Below are 19,857 nucleotides of genomic sequence, written 5' to 3' on the forward strand. Positions count from 1 at the left end.
ATGAATGCCCCGATTACCCCGATTTGACTAATTCACATTATAGGCCTGTGTCAAAACATCACATTACCCTATAAATGTATAGAACTATTATGTACCCCTAATAATTAAAAATTAAAAATTAAAGAAAAAGAAAGGAAGCATCAGGTTTAGGTGTGGGGAAAAGGAAAAGATTAACTTATATGTGATGAAATTCTCCATCTTTAAAGACAAATAAAGGATCCAGTGGATTCAGTCAGGACTGAAATTAAATGGGCTACAATCAAAGCATTATCAGTTCTCTCGCTTTCTCTCAGCAAACAGGTGTATTCCCTGTCTACTCAAAGACTAACAGTGATGGGCTAAAAATGATATTGCTTTCAGAATAATTTATTTGAATCCGTTGGAACAGTAATTTCCTCATCTCAAAAAAAAAATCAAACCATCCCAAGTAGAAATGCACACACTAAGACTTACAGAAGGGAGATGTAGCTGGTTGATTATTTCACGGCCACTTTACTCCTCTACCCCCGTCCTGCTTCCACTCTCATAAGGCCCTGAGTGATAAAGCCACTCAGCTCTCAAGTCTTTTCTTGCACGATTCTTCTCCTAGCTTCTTTATGTTAATTATCAAGCTTTTCCCCTTCTCAAGCCCTTTGCATGCCCTGATATTTCTAAAAAACATAATTTTAATTTTAAAACACCTAGTCCCATTCCACACAGGATTTAGCCTCACCTGGCCAGCTCCTTCTCAAGTAATGTCGTCTGCTCAGAGACGCCTCCCTGGACCACATTAATGAGAGTAACACTTCTTGCTTCCAAATCGTTATCACATTGCCTAGTTTATTTCCTCAAGAGCACCTCACACTAACTGAAAGGGTTTTGTCTATTTATTTAATTACTTATTAATCAATGCTGTACTCCCCCATAATAGAATAAGTTATTAAAAGTAGATAACCTTGTTTGTAGTTTGTCGTTGCTTTGTTTTTTTAACCACTGTACATTCAATGTTTGTAACAGTGATTAGCACGTGGTAGATGGCAAATAAGTATTTGTTAATTAAATGAATTCAATTTTACGCCCTACATTTACTCTTTTAACTATGTAAACTGCTGTATAATCCTAACCTTCAGAACTGTGCAATGATTCATGCTTTAAAGGTAAAAGAAGTTCTTCTGTATTGAAGTTAAAATTAAAATAGAAACACATGTTTTAAATCAAATTGTTGTTTTAGAAAAGAAGCACAAATTTTATTGGAGTAAGCTCCCACAAAAGTAATGTTGCAGAGTGTTATCCGTATTTTACAATAGATGGGCATTTTAGAGATCAATGAGTAAATATTTTTACCTTAAAAGAACATCAAGCTGACATTGAAAATGACTGTTGATGAAATAGCATTTGTACTTAAACTACAGGATAAGGAGAAAATGCAATAAAAACCTGAAAATAAATTTTGAAAATCATGTAGATATATAATTAAACCTTGAACACAGAAAAATTTCCATACCCGTGACATCCTCCAAAGGGCTGTGAAGTGTCATTCTTTGCCTAGAGCTTTTCTGATGGGAACAGTAGAGGGAGCTGCTGCCCCACGTTACAAATTTCTTGACTTCATTGTTTTTAGCCTAAATTGCTATACACAGAAACGTGACACATTTGAGCCCACTGTTCAATTCTCGTGTTACAATAATGAAACAATGCACAAAAACAATGCCAGGAGAAAAAAAAAATGAAAGAAAATCAAAAGCCCTGCCTGTAACAGAAAAAAATAATAACACATTTTCAAATTAATGTGTCTTTTAATAAATGTTTTTTTTACAGTGATGATGAATGAGAAGTAAAGTTAATGTCAAATGGGTGGGCTAATACCTACTTCCTTTGAGGGTTCATTAGTTAAATTTTCCTGTTTTCTCTACCTCTCCGCCTCATTTCCAGCTGTTTTCCTCCCTTTTCTAAAAAAACTAAAAACCAGAATATTTTGAAATAAACTAAGGCATTCCAAGTCTTCAGACTTTCCAAGTCTCATTATCATAACATAAGCGCACTATTTTCCATTGCTTATGCTACTCAGATAACTAGAAGGTTTTTTTTTAAAAAGAAGTTTTTATTAGAGTGTAAGGAATGGTAGTTGAGACATAGAGAACGACACAACTAATAAAGTGCAACAGCTCAGATCACGGATGAACAAGCCCTATGAGCAATGAAGAGGCTGTAAATCTGAGCAGAAAAAACATGACTGAATCTTTATACCCGGTTGTTATTATTACCTAATTAGGAATAACTTTTGTATCTCTTTAAGAGTGGATTTACATACCTAGAATAAGTATTCCACACGTAGAGTGATCGTTCATTTCAGCAATTCATTGACAGACATTCAAATTTTTGTTAACTGGATTTTGGGAAATTTGTAAAGAGAAAACAATGTGTTGGTCCAATTACAGAGTCCAGAAAATCTCTTCTATCCACAATGTGAATGGATGTTCATAATAATAATAATAATGATGGATAAATTTCATTTAGATAGAGCTTCACATTTAGAAGAAAGTTCTTTCACATACATGGAATTTGATCCTTTCAGCAACTGTGGGAAGTAGGTGGGGCAGGTGCTATTATTTCAAATTTACAGAGAAGGAAATGGAGACATAAAAATGTCAAATGAAGGACGTCATCCTATACTATCTTGCAGCCCTGAGGCAGGAGAGTACCACGAATGGCCATGGAAAAATCAGACAATGTTCTATGCGTGATGTTTAAGTTAGGCTGATCCTAGTCCAAGTGTAAACTAGAAGCTTGTCTTTCACACCCATAGTCTAACAGAATAAAGGTAGGTTTGGGGATCAGTTCCTGGGTTTCAACTCTGTCTCCCCAGCTTACCCTTATATGATCTCAGGCAAGCTACTCGACACTTCTAAGTTGTGAGGATTCTATAAGACATTGGAAGGGTAGTACCTAATGTGAGCTAGTGCTGTAACAAACCCTCCTGGTCCGGTCCATCTCCCTCTCTTCTGAACCTGTCTCCTTGGAGTTAGTGCTATTTCCTTCCCCAAGGAGATACTTAGCACTCTCATATTTCGTCTCTCTGAAAAGCTGCTCTCAGTTATGCTCTTTATGTATTTGAAGGTATTATCAATCCAAGACATCTCTAGTTAAGGATTTTTCTCCAATGAAGACTATTTGCTTAGGACAAGATGGCAGAAGATATTTGAGAGAATTTAGGGGCTTTTTCCTTTGTATAAGTAAGATCAGCTCTGCTTTTTAACAGGAAATTGGACAAATACTTTACAAAAAATATGTTCAACTTAGCTGGTTGTGGTTAGCTCTGTTAACCAGTTTAGTTGCTCTTCAATTACAAGCATTTTGATTAAGAACAACTTCATTAATGCATATTATGTGTGCATACATTTCAACTAAGTCTTCTCCAAAGACAAAATTTTTTTTGAATATGGGAAGCTAAATTATGGGAAAGTAATATATATGAATTTCATGAAACACTGATTCAAAAAGACAACTTAATAACATTAGTTCAATAGATCTACTTTCAGTAAATGTTTCATTATTAGAAACTTGTTCTTACCCTAGGAGATATAATGTTTTAGGGGAGAAAAGTGTGTCCTTTTACATACACACATGCGCATATACACAAAATTAGCTGAACAGAAAGTTGCGCGAAATTATTCTTTGTAAACAACTTGTCCTTTTGGTACCAACACTTCTTAAGAAAGTGAGAAAATACAAATTTGGCTTCAGAACAAAGAGTCAGCATAGAAAGACTGACTAAAATGTTTTCACTATTTGAGTCACTTCAGGGCATCAGAGAGTTTTCCTTTTGATTCCATTTTTTCAATCTTCATTGACACTCCCCTAAATAACAGCACTGTGTTTGATTTAGGGAACATCTCTAAAGCCCCAAAGGGAAGAACATTTTCATAAGGAAACTGAGCAAAGTATGCTGTTATCAAAGGATTGACAGCTCCAGATAACTCCTATTCCTTGATTCTTTCCACACAATCAAACACACTAAAGTTTTCCCTCCTAACTTTTCTAAAGACTAATTGCTCAAACATAGTGTTAAAATTGTATAAAGTATTCACTACTTTGGGGATATTATATATTATTTAATTACTGTTTGATAAGAGAGATAAAATTAAGATTTTTTAATGTTTCACATTGTCATAAGAAATTCTAACACACGCTTCAGGAATCCCACATACTGGCCACTGGGGTGAGTCTCACACCATCTCCAGTCCCAATTACAAACATTTTGGCACCCTTCCAACCCCTCTCTTGTTCTCTTATGCCTTCCTCTCTGCTGTGAATTAGGGCTTATGTCACACAGGGTACAATGTTGGAAAAGACAAATAAATGAAAAAAACAACATATTCATCTAAACATGTCTGCAAATAAAGTGGAACTTCTCTTAAGCTACATGTTAATTGTAATAAAATACAACTGGCTCCATAGAACATCCTAACATAGACAACAAATACTTTGCTGACACTTTAAAAATAGTATAATAAATACTATGATAGCTGCAACGAATCTTGCTCACTCTCTCAACAATTCAACCCCCACGTGCCACCAGAGTGACCTATCAATGAAATCTGGCCATGGGACTCTCCAGCTTAGAGCTCTTCATACATTTTTATAGCTTCACACGCCTTGTGGAGCTTCACAGGAGGTTGGCCTCCTGCCCAGTGTGGCTTGATTTCATCACACCTGGCCTAGTTCTCTGTGTCTCAGCTACCTGTGGCTGGTGGCCTGTCCCCACTTCCCAGAGGTTCAGCACTCAGTGCTTCTCTTCCAGCTGTTTTCCTCTGCCAGAAGTACCTAGCTTGCTCCCTCCTCCTCTTCTATTTGCTTTACTGGACAATCTTCAATCTTTACACTCCAACTGTAAATTTCTGTAGGGAACTACTCCCAGCCATTATCTATACTTATCTTTACTTCTGTTCACATTGTTGTGAATTAAAACTTGGATCTCCTGGAAGACAAGGACAATGTCTTATTCATTTTTGCAAGCCCAGCTCCCAGGAGAGTGTTAGGCACGTAGTAGGTCTTAAATAAATGTTTGTGAAACTGTTGAACAATGGGAATTCGGAGGAGTTAGATTTTTTTTTATGTGCTCATTGTCTTAAAATGGTAGTTATTATGACCTTGAAAGGGCTGATTTTGAAGAATCTGTTCACTTCTAACCATTTTGGAAATAATAGTTCTCTTTCTAAAGTATCTTATGTTTAGAAAAATTAAATGTGAAGATGGCACAGAAGAATGTGGGGAACCAATTATTTTACCTTTCTTTTCAATGCTGTCTTTAACTAAGCTCTGTAAGTAGGAGGAGGTGCTCCATAGGATTTTTGCGGCATGCTAATACACACATCGTCAGTTTAACCGATGATGTGAACAACTTCAAAAAATCCAAAAGCTGACGAAAACTGTATCTCAAGATGAAGTTCCGATAACACTTGTATGAGAGAAAAGATATTTTAGTCGATTATAAGAGTTATCCCAGAATCAGAAAGACAAAGAGTTTCCATAAACTATAGTTCTTAAATGGAAAATGAACTGATGGTACAGTCTAATACTTTGTTTTTAAACAAAAGCTGACCCATGAATAAAAACCTTTGGTTTTCTGCATAGATTTTTCACTACTCCAACAAATTGAGTATTTTATTGTATTAAAAAAGTTAATAAACTACTTTTCTTTCAAATACTGTGTAGCTGGGAGTTAATGAACACTGTGTGTCAGACCCATAGCTGAGTTTAAATTCTAAATCTAATTCTTGAAATAAAATAAGCACCTCTCTTGCCCAAACACTCTGGCAATAAACTAAAACCTGTGGAATTGAATATTATAAATCCTATCATACAGTCACATGTTTCTTAATCTTCTAAATTCTTCAGTAAACTCATTTGATCTACAGTTGAGAACTCATTCTAGAATTCGCTGTAATCCTCTTCTCTCCTAGACATTTGGCAAGCTTGTCATAAAGGCCTTCAACATTCAAATTCCTCCTTTGAGACAATTATCCTGTCTTAAAAGCAGCGTCATAGGTTTAGAAAACTACATGAAGGTCTAATCTTGCCTGTTAACATTCAACAGCTTGTCTTCTTTAAAGCACAAAAGAATTTTTGAAAAATTTTATAAAATGTTCTCTGTTTTGCCAAAGCATTTGAAATAAAAATCAACAAAGCTGATTCCTTTAAAAAATGGATTCCAGGGTACCCAATTCATGATTCCTCCCATTCTCACCCCACCAACTTGCTTTTATGATTAATATCAACGAACACCAATGTACTGTTAATAGGACAATCCACTTGAATGGCTAAAGCGAAACGAAATCAGTAATGGGACAGCAATCATGTTCATTTTTGGCACGTGACCATATCCAAAGAAATTCCTAAAGTGTTGGGTCTGAAGCCCTCTAGTGTAGTGCAGGGTGGTTTTGGTCTTTAAAAAGTCACTTATCTGGTCTTCATTTTTCTCATCCACAATATATATTCATTTGTTTACTCATTCATTAAATAATCAATAATCACATGCCAAAGGCCAGAAACTATACTAGACAATAGTGACAAAACAGAGGTTCAGAGAAAAAAAAAAATCACAGTGTGGTGATCAGTCAGATAAGGAAAATGAGGGTTACAACGCAATGTAGCTCGAGGAAAGGTTATGTAGGACTATGGGAGAACATTTGCAAAGCATGGCATTTTGGAGATAGTAAAGGAAGATTACATTACATATTACAAAAGAAGGAAGGGCATAGAGGAGGATAAGCAAATGTAATTAAAAGGCAAACCACGAAGGGCCCAGAATGGCATGAAGAAGATGTGGAAAGAAATTTTAAGCCAAACAGTTTTACACTATTAAAGAGTTTTAAGCCATCCAAGCCAGCCTGGATGTTAAGCCTTAAGTTACATGGTCAGTCATGATTTAGAGGTATTACTGCATTTGGAAAAGGTAGAAGCAACAAGATCAGCTCTCAGATGGCTACTAAAATACAGGTACAAATGCACAAAGGCCTAAACTAAGGCAGTGGCAGTGAAGATGCAGAGGGAGATTCGTGAGCTGTTGGGACACAGAACTGACATGATTTAGGGACTGTTTAGATGTAGAGGATGAGGGAGAGAAAAACATCTAGGATTATTTTTACAATTCGGTTTTGGACATAGTACTTTTGTTGTAGCTAGAAGATGTCCAAGTGGAAATACTGAGCAAGAAATGGAATGTATCAGCCTGGAACTCAGAAGAAATGTCAGGATTGAAATGAAAAACTGGGACTCATGAATCCATCCAACATATAGGGGGGAGAGGGAAAGTTGTTGATGAAGGACATAAAAAGATGGCCCCAGACATAGAAGAAAATGAATCAATGTCACTAAACCCAGAGAAGGGTTTCAGAGAGAGAAGCCCACAGTGTAAATTCCTGTGTAGCAGTGAAGTAAGACGGAGCCTGGACAGTGCCCAGGGAATCTGGCGACTCAGAGATTCCTGTTGGCCGTGGAGAGCGCAGTGTCATGGAGTAGCTTGAGCACAAATCAGGGTCTGGTGGGTTGCAGAGTTAGTGGAACCACAAGAACTGAAATCCTTTTTTTCTAGAAGCTTGGGGTAAAGAAAGCAGATAACTAACTGATTGGAAGGTTTTTATAGAACGTTTTAGCAACAACATTCTATGAAATTCTACTAACAACAGTTTTGTATCAAGAAAAATGGATATGCTTCCCTAGAGGCCTAACTTGCTACTAGCCCATAATGTTAAGCAATTGAGGAGATGGAGCTCAGGGAGGTTCAGAGTAGGATTCATCTGTTTGGATGCTTGACTTGGGGTTGCTCAGGCAGACACTGCACTTGTTCCTGCCCCTATAATAAAGAAGCAGATGAGGTGTGGACAGCCATCAGCCTCCCTTATCTCTTGGTTTGGCGTGGTGATGGTGGTGGGGATGTAGGGAGTATGAACTACGCATTCAAGTGCTAAAACAGTAGAAAGAAGGAACTATTACCTGCACAGGAGTAAAATGACCCTTAGGTAAACACATAGAAATAAAAAGGAACTCTCTGAAGGGACAGTCATCCTGTTGGTTACTCACAGGCGGTCCTGGGGGTCCTGGTCTTCCTGGGGGTCCCGTCTTCCCTCGTCTTCCCTTGAAACCAAAGGAAAAAAGGTGATAAATATTGTGATTCCATTTCACTTTAATATAAGATAATCTTAAATGGCAATATTGAAGACAGTAAAAATGAACAAAAAGTTAAAGAAACAACTCCAATTCTGCATGACTTTTAAACATCAATGAATTCTAAAAGCTATGTGCCAATTCTTAAGGACCACTGCGAGAAACATATACCTGAAATGAATCGTAACTGTTGTCAGTAGCTCGCTACATGCTGTCTACCTTGATACTCTAGCAAAGTATTTTATTTTATTTTATTTTATTATTTTTTTTTTTATTTCAGGATATTATGGAGGTACAAACATTTTGGTTACATGTTATGACTTTGCCACATCCCAACCAGGATTTGAGACATGCCCTTTCCCCACTACGACGCTCACCGCATCCATTAGTTGTGAGTTTACTAACCCCAATCCCCCTACCCCAAAGAATATTACTACTGTGTGAGCACCTTAGTGTTGATGGCAAGTACATGTGGTGCCTGTTCTTTCATTCTGTGATACCTCACTTTGGAGGATGGGCTCAAGCTCTATCCAGGAAAATATAAGAGGTGTCTAGCAAATTATTAATAATATAAAGTATCCGGAAGATGGTCGAAGATTGGCATTTTATCTGATGATTCAGTGGTTTCTGATGAAATGAAAAATGCATCTATTGTCTCAAGTTGGTGTTTCTCAAAGAGGGGTCTGAATTCTAATTTTGTAGAAGTCACCTGAGGGTGAGTTTGGGTGTTAAATATGCATATTCCTGGGATTCATCCTAGGCTTAACGGTTTAGAATCTCTGGGACAGGAGAATCTGCATTTTTAAAGCCACTTCAGATAATTCCTATGCTCAGTGAAGTTTGAAAAGCACTACCCTATGCCCTATTATAATTATATACGCAGTATAAAGCATTAACTAGCTATCTTCTTTCCTTTGGGTGGTTAAGATGTTTTATAAGTGAACTAAAATGTATAATTCTTGTGTACTAATCTTTATCACTGAAACTGAATACTAACTCTCCTAAATTCACAGCTAGCTAAATACCAATTGCAATATCAGAAAGGTAAGTGTGCGCTAACATCTCTAAGTAACTGTGTGGCTAATGTTTAAAGAGCATTTCATTATTTATTACAAAATTATTTTCTTAAACTTTTTTTCCTTTCTAACAGGAGGAAGTAAGCTTGGGTATTGAAAGCATACATTTTGAATGGGAAGCATTTCTGAGCGTATATTTTCTAAATATGATCACTTTAATTCATTGTTACTAATAATTCTATTTGATTACCACATTGGTAAAATATTAATACATATTAAGGCTTATTGATATTTAAAAAGTAAAAATATTGGGTTGATCTTTTCGATGCTTTTTTGGGGGGAGAATTGTAAGCATAAGCACAGAAAGGCCCATTTCATTCTCTAATTCTCTTGTTCTGAAAGTGTCAGGCAAAGTTGCTTGATTTCTCGGTTTTTATTTGGGCTTGGAGTGGGGTAGGAAGTCTAAATGCTACTGAACCGGTAGAGTAAGTTTTGGGAGGCAAACGAGTAAATACTATGCTGTAATCGAGTGGGAAATGCATATGATGGCAAATTAAAGGCCTAAGGACTTCATATAAAAAGAGGAGTCTTTTTCCTAGCTAACATCCATAGGACAGAATTAAAAACAAAATTAATTAAAAACAGAAATATAATCAGTGCTGTTTTCATGTACCTTTCATCTTAGAGATCTAAACCTTGGAGTTCTTTTGGGGGATTGTAAGATTGGAATGAATATATAATTTAACATCCTGTATAGTTAATACAAGTTATACACACGTACAGCATTTTCTAGTCTTGCAGTTTACATTTTCTGAAATTCAACATATTTTGTCTTTTAGTAAATGTAAGTCAATTAGCCTCTGAGGACTAATCAATGATTAAAAAGTTCACTTAGAAAGTGGAAGCACTGTAATTTATTAATTCACGAGAGCACAAAGAAACTAAATCAATGACATCTAAGTAAGTGATTGGTTCATTCGTTAAGCATGCCTTAGGTTGAGATAAGTTAAAACCATAGGATCAACTTTAGTTTACATTCCCCTTTCTTCAAAGGAGACATGTATATTGATTTGGACAGGAGGTGGAGAAAAGGAGGCCGACATTGATTTATCACAGAGTTAATGTTTAAGACAAACCAAATGTCAATTATTGTAACATAACATTGACATTTGTTAAGATGAGGAGTGAAAAGCATACATGATTCAGTATATGGTAAGGGCAAGCATCCAAATTCTTGCATGTCACTGCTGATTTAAGTCAGCCTTGCCATTGTCAGAGTGTCAATGTGTACACTGGAAGAGTGCAGAGGGAAGGCTGATTTGTTCATGTATGCTTGCTAAGAGTGGACATACAGGTAAAATATTTTTGAGAACTGTTAAGTAATTGGAACATTGTGTGCAGATAACTTTAGCCAGCACGTATGTTCAATTTAAGCCTGGTTTCTAGGCTTGAATTTCTAGTAACACCTTAAAGCAGAGCTTTACAAAGTGACACATTTACTTTTTTCTTAGACCTACCATCAAGTAATATATACAAATTGAGTATCCCTTGTCCAAAATACTTGGGACCAGATGTATTTTGTATTATGGATTTTTTCAGATTTTGGAATATTTGCATATATATAATGAAATATCTTCGAGATGTTATCCAATTCTAAACACAAACTTCGTTCATGTTTCTTATATACCTTATACACATAGCCTGAAGGTAATCTTATACACTATTTTAAATTATTTTGTGCATGAAACAAAGTTTTGACTGTGTTTTTGACTGCCACCCATCACATGAGGTCAGGTGTAGAATTTTCCACTTGTGGCATCATGTTGGCACTCAAAAATTTTGGATTTTGGGGCATTTCAGATTTCGGGTTTTCAGATGAGGGTTGTTCAACCTGTAGTAGGAACAGGATATACCTTAGGAAAAGCTCTTGTGACTAAGTCCCAAGTATCAGTGACCTGTAGAGGGGGCTCTGACAGGACAGAGCAGAGGGGTGCATGGATGAGAAATGTGAGTGGAAGCTCCAGAGTATTGGGGGTCACCATTTCTATCAATATCTCAGTCCATGCCCACTCCCAGGCATCATCTTTCTTCTCTCCAAGGAGCTCCAGAAATTAACTCCCTGTCTTGTTTCCCTTCTTCAAGGGCCCAGGCTGCATTGAATAGTCTCACAGTCCCCTGGTCCTCCCAAGGATCTTCTCTCTTTTTACTTAGAAGCATTAGGGAAAGGCAAAAGCCTCCCTAAGAGCTAACAGTAGATTTTTGGTACAGTGAATTTTATTATTTAAGCCAGGACAATTTGGGGAGTATTTTATTATTATGTCAAGACAACAGGCATAAACCACAACTCTCATCCTAGGACTAAAATCAGACTCCCCCATTTTTCAGAAGAAGGTGTGATCTGTGAATCTTTGCTCTTTTCCTTGTAGGGCTCCAGGGAACTCGATGAAGACAGCTGGGGCCATGCCGGGGGTAGGGCTGTTGATGGTAGTGCCAGGAAGAAGCCAAGAAGTCTCCTGATGGGATGGGAGGAATGTTTGTATGTTTGTTTCCACTTCTGTCTCCTGCTATTTTAGTCCATTTATAATATTACAAGGCTTGTTCTAGACTCACTTTAAAGTGAGGCAAAAAGTGGGGGTGTGGATGTGGGTGTGGTGAAAATCCTGGCAGATAACTCACATAATTGCTGAGCTGGGAGACGTCTTCCTGGTTAGGGTGGTTATTTCTGCGTGGCCATTTGTTCAGGAGCAATTCTGATAAATTAGAGTCTGGGTGAATTTCCAAATGGATAGAGACCTGGTGTTCCAGCATTATTACAATTAAGGTCATCCGACACTTTCCTGAAAACTGTGCAATAAAGCACAAAACACAGATTCACCCTATCAGGTTGCCCTGGAAAACTCAAAAGTGCTCAATATGTCAGTTTTCTATTTGGCAACAGTGTAAAGATTATTAGACAACAATTTAGATATCTGCCTAATGATCTGAGCCCAATAGTGTTCAGACTTGACCATGTATCAGTACCACCTGGAGGGCTGGTTAAAACAGATCACTGTGCCCCACTCTCAGGGTTTTTGATTCAAATAGGTCTGGGTGAAATCTAAGAATCTGCATTTTCAACAAGTTCCCAGTAATGCTGATGCTGCTGGTCTGGGGACCACATTTTGAGAACCACTGCTCTAAAGCTAACTCTCTTATTTCAGATTTAAAGTCAGACAATCCCGTAGAGCCCATTATATCTTATAAATCTTGTAGCTCAGAATGAAAGAATTCAGTTGGTTTTGTGATGATGTGGAGCTTTGAGAATAAAATGTTCATTGTCAAATTCAGAAGCACCTTGATTGGAATCCCTGCTTTTGTTCTTGTGGAACCTTTTGTACCAAGATTTCATTGCTATAAAATGTTACTTATACTTTACAGCAGGTTTGTCGAAGGATTAAAAAAAAGATCACTGGTAAAATTCCTACTGCACACATGCTGGGATGGCTACTATCAAAAAACCAGAAAGCAACAACTGTTAGTGAGAAAATGAAGAAACTGGAACATTTGTGCACTGTTGGTGGGATTGTAAAATGGCATAGCCACTATGGAAAACAGTACAGAGTTCCTCAAAAATTAAAAATAGAACCATCATATGATGTAGCAATCGCATTTCTGAGTATATGCCCCAAAGAATTGAAAGCAGGGTCAAGAAGAGACATGTACACCCGTGTTCATAGCAGCACTATTCACAGTAGTCTAGAGTTGGAAGCAACCCAAATGTCCATCGGTGGATGAATGGATAACAAAATGTTGTGCAAACATACGACGGAATATATTCAGCCTTAAAAAAAGAAGAAAATCCCGTCACATGCTGCAACATGGAGGAAGCTTGAGAATATTATGCTAAATGAAATAAACTAGTCACAAAAACAAATACTTTACCTAAAGTAGTCAAATTCATAGAGACAGAAAGTATTAATACAATAGTGGATGCCAGGAAATGAGCAGAAGGGGAAAGAGGGAGTTGTTTAACGGGTATAGATGTTCATTTTTACAAGAAGAAAAAGTTCTGGAGATCTGTTTCATGACAATGTGGATATACTAAACACAACTGAACTGTACACTTAAAAATGGTAAAGATGGTAAACTTTATATTATGTGGGTTTTTTTTTTTTTTTACCACAACTAAAAAACAACAATACTTTTCCCACAATGGGCAGTACATGGTAGTGGTAATAAATGTTAGTTCCTTTCCTCTCTGTTCTTATACTATCCTCTATCCAATTCTCTGCTTTTCCATATAAAAATGTTTGATAATGTCTCAAGGAAACCATCTAAAATGTGTAGTGTGTATTCTTTAAAAAAGTATAATCAACTCTTAATTATGCATATGGACTTTCAAAACAGTCTAATGTAACAACCAAGATGCCCATTAGAAGTAGAAATAAACATAATAAATTGTGGTTTATTCATATAATGGAATAATATATAGCAATGAAAATGAACAGACTCAAACTACATGCAACAATATGAATGTTTCCAATAAATGTATTGTTGACAAATTCATACAAAGAACAAAAAAAGACACACTGAGCTATGCTGTTGAAAGTTATAATGCATTACCCAGTAAGGGCGGGAGGGTTAATTAAAGGAGGCATAAGTGGGGTTTCTGGGGGTGGTGATGTTTTGTTTCTTCATCAATGTGCTGGTTGTGTAAGTGTGTTCATTTTGTGAAAAAGCATCAAGCTGTACCCTTGTGATATATATACATATATATTTATGAATGGATGTTGTATTTCAATAAAACTTAAAAAAAATTAAACCAGGACATTTCCACAATGGAATTATTTTATTTGAATGCTAATGACTTCATCCATCTGCATTTTCTGTATACAAGGCCACAGAGGGTCACTATTATCAGAAAGAAAAAAAAAAGGCTATTTAAATAAATGACATCTACAAATTTTCAACAGTAAAAATAGCCTGACGCTTCCAGGATGACTTGCAGTGTAAGAGAACACGTATCTTAAATTAGACTCTTGATTTATAAACATTTGGTGCTCAAGGAGCATTAAGAAGGGAAGAATGCAAATAATGGACTATTGGTACTTATCTGACAGATGGTTTTTGTTGTTGATGATGATGATGATGATGAAGATGAGGTTACAGCAGTAATTGGGCTTAAAGAAAGTATGGTATGCAGACCCCAAACCCATAAGATGAAACATGTGTCTAAGTATTCTCTCTAAATTGTCAAGTCTTGCTCTTACAGCTGGCTCCTCTTGAATATTTCCCTGTTTCCATGTGTGTATTTTGCACACTCGTAGGCATCAGCTTGGCCTGAACAAGGTATCAAGGAAATGTCAAGAAAGAGGAGACGGGGCCTTGACTGGCACACACAACTGTGAATGAGGTGTTAATTACACAGGAAAACATTACAGACTATTTGGGAAATTTAGTTTTCTTTTTTATATTGTGAATGGAAATAAGATTTATGACCGATGTTGTAAGAATTAGCACATTTTGAACTCAATGATATGTGCAAAACTGGGAATGAATACTTATGTGAGGAATGCACAATGTTCGAAGTGCATTTTATTTCTCAACAGATATTTAAAAATACATAAATGACAGTAACAACACTAGTCATAAAGGTCTCATTACTTCAGGGATCAGACAAGTGGCTCTTGTAAGGACATGGGAAGAGGATATAATTCAGCATGAACAAATGATTTGAAATAGGTTTAGGGCTAAAGAAAGATGAATCTATACTATTGCTTTCCTCACTGAGGGTGGGATCTTAAAATTTCTAAATCATTCCACAATTTCCCTATCTCTCTGCCTCTGTCTTTTCCTTAGATGGACTCTACCAGTAACGAATGCATCTTTTCAAAACAAGCTAGAAGTTGTAACATTATTATCTAACAGCCTCCCCAGCTATGATTAAATAAGGATAATCTGAATAAATAATAACATTTCATTAAAACAGGATTAAGGTTTCCTTGGTGTGGGTATCCTTAGCATTCAAAATTCAGGTTATTTTGCTGTTATAATTCTTGAGCTTCTCTTGATTTCTCACAACCAAATCAAATTTTTTAAATGTCCCATTTGCTTATTATTTTTCCCTTTGGAATGTGATCTTCCTTGTTTTCTCCTGCTCGCCTGATTTGTGCTGGCCCTCCCCTCAGTTTACCCTGACTCTGAAGCCAACCAAAACTTTCTATTAAATATTTAGATTTGTAGGGACTCCTAAATGCCTCATCAAACCGCCAACTTTCTCAGTCCCGATTTCTGGCTCTGTTTTCTATGTCTATCATTGCCAATCTTTGCCAAGACCCTTGATTCATCTTGGTATCATGGGTGGGGCAGTGGTAGGGTGTGGCTAAACAATCTCCTGAACATACCGTGACACCTTTTGACATCTTTGTGCCACATTAAGAGGATGGAAGCTGGAAGTGCATTGTGAAAATGTTCTTTCCTCTGTGTTTGGAAGTTTGCAGCAGGCACACTCCCAGACCGGAGAGTGTGGGACTGCCTTCCTACCTGAGAATTATGCCACTGGGCTTCTATGTCTCCAAAACCTTCCACTTTCATAATGCCTCATGAATATAGAATTTTATCTTTCTCTTTTATTAAGGAAACTGTTACATTTTTAGGTTTAGAGTAGATAAAATCAACAGGTAGAGGGACAAATAATGCATATATAATGACAGTGTCTTATTTAGCAGAAATGTTACAACGAAACAACATAATGAGGTTCATCAACAAACTTCAGACAGATCAGAGTCCAGGCCAGTGAAATAGGAATAAGCTCGGCATTACCAGCCAGCATTGGAACAAAGAAATCGTTAATGACATTTTACATCTTGATTTTAATTAAGGTAAAGTTATGGGGCATATTTTCAGCATTTCTGAATTAACACTTTAAAAGATGTACCCTCAAGGGGTAGAATTTTAGAGCTATACTTTAAATGTGTAGGATTGAATTGATTAGCACCAAATAAATGCATAAAAATACATTTTGCAGTTATTCAATAACTGCCTGACAAGTGAAGAGAATTCCAGAGGATCTGTAAGATGAAACTATAAAAGTCATCCAATTTTGAAACTGAAAAATTTTCATTGTATAATTCTAAATTAATTGAGGTGAATTTAATGGGTTAAATTGCATTTGGATATTTAAATGCTAACTTCAGAAACAAACCCTATCAAATTGATGTGAGTAAATTTTATTCTGCAAAAATTTACTGTCTGTGCTTTACAAACTGTGCTAGGGGAAAATACATTAAGATTTCTAAGACCTATACTGTGTCTTCAAGGTAGAAGAGGAGAAAAAATTATTCACAGCAGATATTTGGACAGACTTGTTCACTTGGTTATAGATGATCTCAGGAGTTACAGGGAGGGAAAGTGGAAATTAAGTTCCCTGCCAAATGTGCAAACTTTTAATAACTCTTTTTAGTTTTCCCTTTGGGGTGGAGGGGTCATGGGAATGGAAGGGAGAAGTGGGCAGACACTGCACTCTGAAAACTCTTCAAACAGGGACAACTTTCCCTGGATTCTCTTCTCCGAAACTTATCACCAACTTTTAGAACAAGTGTGTTCACAAAGTCTTTCCCCAGCCCACCATTCCTTTTTCTTACACAATTTATTTAAATACTGGGAAAATGTAAGACCTTCAAAACTGAACACTTGGGGACATATCACTGTACAAATACTAGGTATATTTTTCTTTATTTGAATACTACTTTTCATTTTCTTAAATCTAACATCAAATGTCTCTTGAAGCTGTATCTGAGTAAAAGTGGTTTGGAGTCTGTCCTAATTAGTCTCCCTCCATTCAGCTCTCATCATCTCTAACACTTCCTAGCATAAGGTTAGGGTTTCCTGGGAAAGGTGGTGCCCCATTTGGTCCTGCCAACCCCAACTGTGGGTCATTTGTCAGATTCCTTTTATGTTTTTCTTTGACTTTTTTTCCTTTTCCCCTCTAGGGAAGTGTCCTATAGACAGAAACCCCAAATACATCTTATTTCCAGCACTCTTGCTACATCTAGTACATACATACGTATATACATAAAACTTACATAACCAATTCAGCTTTCTCAACTACATAAAATTTACAATATGACTTTTAAACTCTTCATTTTTTCACCTGCCACCTCTTCGCTGTGTTTTTGTAGAACATTTTCTCCACTGTCAGCTGGCATTTGCCCAGAATCCTTCATTAATTAATTCAAGAAATAGTTATGAAGTCTCTACCGTGGGTTAGATGCTTTTCCATGCTCTGGATATAACCTTGTATGTGATCCTCATGTTGTTTATATTACAATAAGGACAATAGATGCTAGACATTGTTCAAAGAAACTTACACATATTTATCCATTTAATCCTCAAAATATCTTTGAGGTATTTCCATTTTATAGATGAGGCTAATAAGTGACAAAGTAACTTGTCTAAGGTCGTGGAGCTAGTAAATAACAGAGTTAGGACTTGAATCCAGGCAACGTGGCTGTAGCGTCTCTGATCCTCATGACTATGCTATGCTCATTGCATATATAATAGCTACACAAATACAGATACCACTTCTGGATAGTGATAGGAATTATTATTAACAAAAAATAAAGCAGGGCAAGGGGATACAGAGTTATACAGGAAGGTGTGCTGTTTTAGACATTAATAGAAAAATGAGAGGGAGCCTCAGCAGACACCTGAGTCCATGGGCCCTGCAAGGACTGAGAAAGAGTGTCCACCAGAAAGAACTGCAAAAACAAAGCCCTGACTATGGCTTCTTTAAGGAACAGCAAGAAACACAGGGTGGCTGGAGAAGAGTAAGTGAGTGGTTGGCCAGATTATGCTAGTCCTTGTAGATTATGGTGAGGGCTCTGAGTTTCATTCCTGTGATCATGATGCGAAGCCACCGGGAGTTTTGTCATAAAAAGATTATATTATATAGGCTGGTATAAGCACCTGCCTAGGTAGATAATAGCCTAGAAGGTAAAACTGCTACAAGCTCATCATTTAATACAGAGGCTCAATAGAACTGATTTTAGGTTATCTGATTTAGATTGCTTATAACAATACTTCCTTACATTTGTGCAGATGATCAGGAATTTATTAGGTATATAGTCATCCTTCAGCATCTGTGGGGGATTGGTCCCAGGACCCTATCTCCCATACCAAAATCCACAGACGCTGAAGTCTGTTATACAAAATGATGTAGTATTTGCATAGACTTATACATATCTCTCATATACTTTAAATCATCTCTAGGTTACTTATAATACCTAATACAATGTAAATGCCGTGTAAATGCTTTGTTATATTGTATTTTTTAGGGAACAATGACAAGAAAAAAGTCTGTATATGTTCGGGACAGACACAACCATCCATATTTTTTTTCAAATATTTTTAATCTGTGGTTGGTTGAATCCACACGTGCGGAACCCATGGATATGGACAGTGGGCTGACTGTATAACATTTCCATTTCCATGTACAAGTATTTATTAACCTTACATTAGCATTTTATGTTACTGAATATAATATCTATTATTCTCTGGTATTTACCCTATCCATTGCTTTTGAATGGAAAAAAGATACACAGTAAGGAAATGAGATCTATTTCTGTTTCATCCTTCACTACGAACTACAGTTTTTTTAAATAGAGAAAGCTGTAAGTAATCCTACAAGGATTACTTACACAAGGATATTAATAATTTAATGAACTTGTACTCAAGGGGGAAAAATGTTCTTGAAACACGTCAGGATAAATTTTCAAGGGAAAGACCTAATTAGCAGTGTCTGAAGCATATGTCATCACATTTAGAAAACAAGAACTAGTCCCAGTGGACAGAATGGTAAGTTGGATTTTGAAGCATTATCTACTCCAGTTAATATGTATGATTAATGAGCAATATGTCAGTTGGCTGGCCTAACTCAAGTGAAAGACCTTTCAGGAAAAAACCCCAAAAGGATATTTAAACTCATATACAAAAATATGCAAATATAGTTTAACATCTCATTGATATTATGATCAACCAATAACTTACTGTCTTACTGGGAAATAACGCCGCCGTTTGAACATCTTTAAGACATAGGATCAAAGGTACAAAGATGCCCTAAAGTAATAGATGACTAAGGGGTCTAGTGATTTTTCAAATGAGAACTCTGAGAGGTTAATGAAAGAAAAACCACTCAATCATGGATCATGGCTGACAAAAACCAGCAACGGAGAAAAGAAGTATAAATTTAAGTAAGGTTATATTTATCTTTTTCTTACATATAATAAAGTATTTTTTACCAGATGATTATTTGGAGAAAGTCAAATTGAAGATACATTGTATAAATCAAATCAAAGGAGAAAACAGGAAAAAAAAAAAAAAAAAAAAAACAAAAAAAAAAAAAAAAAAAAAAAAAAAAAAAAAAGGAGAAGGAGAAAACAGGGGGAGGTGAAATCTATCTGATGTCAAGATCTCCAGAGGCAAACAGAAGAAAACAATCATTTATCTTTGGGATTCTAAACATAAAATTACATGGTAATATTCACACATTCATTTGAGTGTTTGAGCTTCTGAAGACAGAACCTTAATTTAAATCTTTCAGAATCCTCAATAACTAAAACTAGAAGAATTGGTGTTGGAAACAATCGAAATCACAAATTTGTTTACTGCTTTAAAAAGAAATCAACTGCCAATAAGGAACACAAATGAGTGGGAAAAT

At 36.3% G+C, this 19,857-nt stretch overlaps 1 protein-coding gene across 1 annotated transcript in view; it reads right to left on the reverse strand.

The window, feature by feature from the left end:
- COL19A1 (collagen, type XIX, alpha 1) overlaps nucleotides 1-19,857 on the reverse strand; it is a 383,175-nt gene that overhangs the window by 102,891 nt on the left and 260,427 nt on the right. Inside the window, exon 17 of the mRNA XM_012646513.1 lies at nucleotides 8,062-8,115. Coding sequence (XP_012501967.1) covers nucleotides 8,062-8,115 — 54 coding nt within the window. The remainder of the gene's footprint in view (nucleotides 1-8,061; nucleotides 8,116-19,857) is intronic.

The sequence above is a fragment of the Propithecus coquereli genome, unplaced genomic scaffold, assembly GCF_000956105.1.
Source record: "Propithecus coquereli isolate 6110/MARCELLA unplaced genomic scaffold, Pcoq_1.0 Scaffold244, whole genome shotgun sequence".
NCBI lineage: Eukaryota > Metazoa > Chordata > Mammalia > Primates > Indriidae > Propithecus > Propithecus coquereli.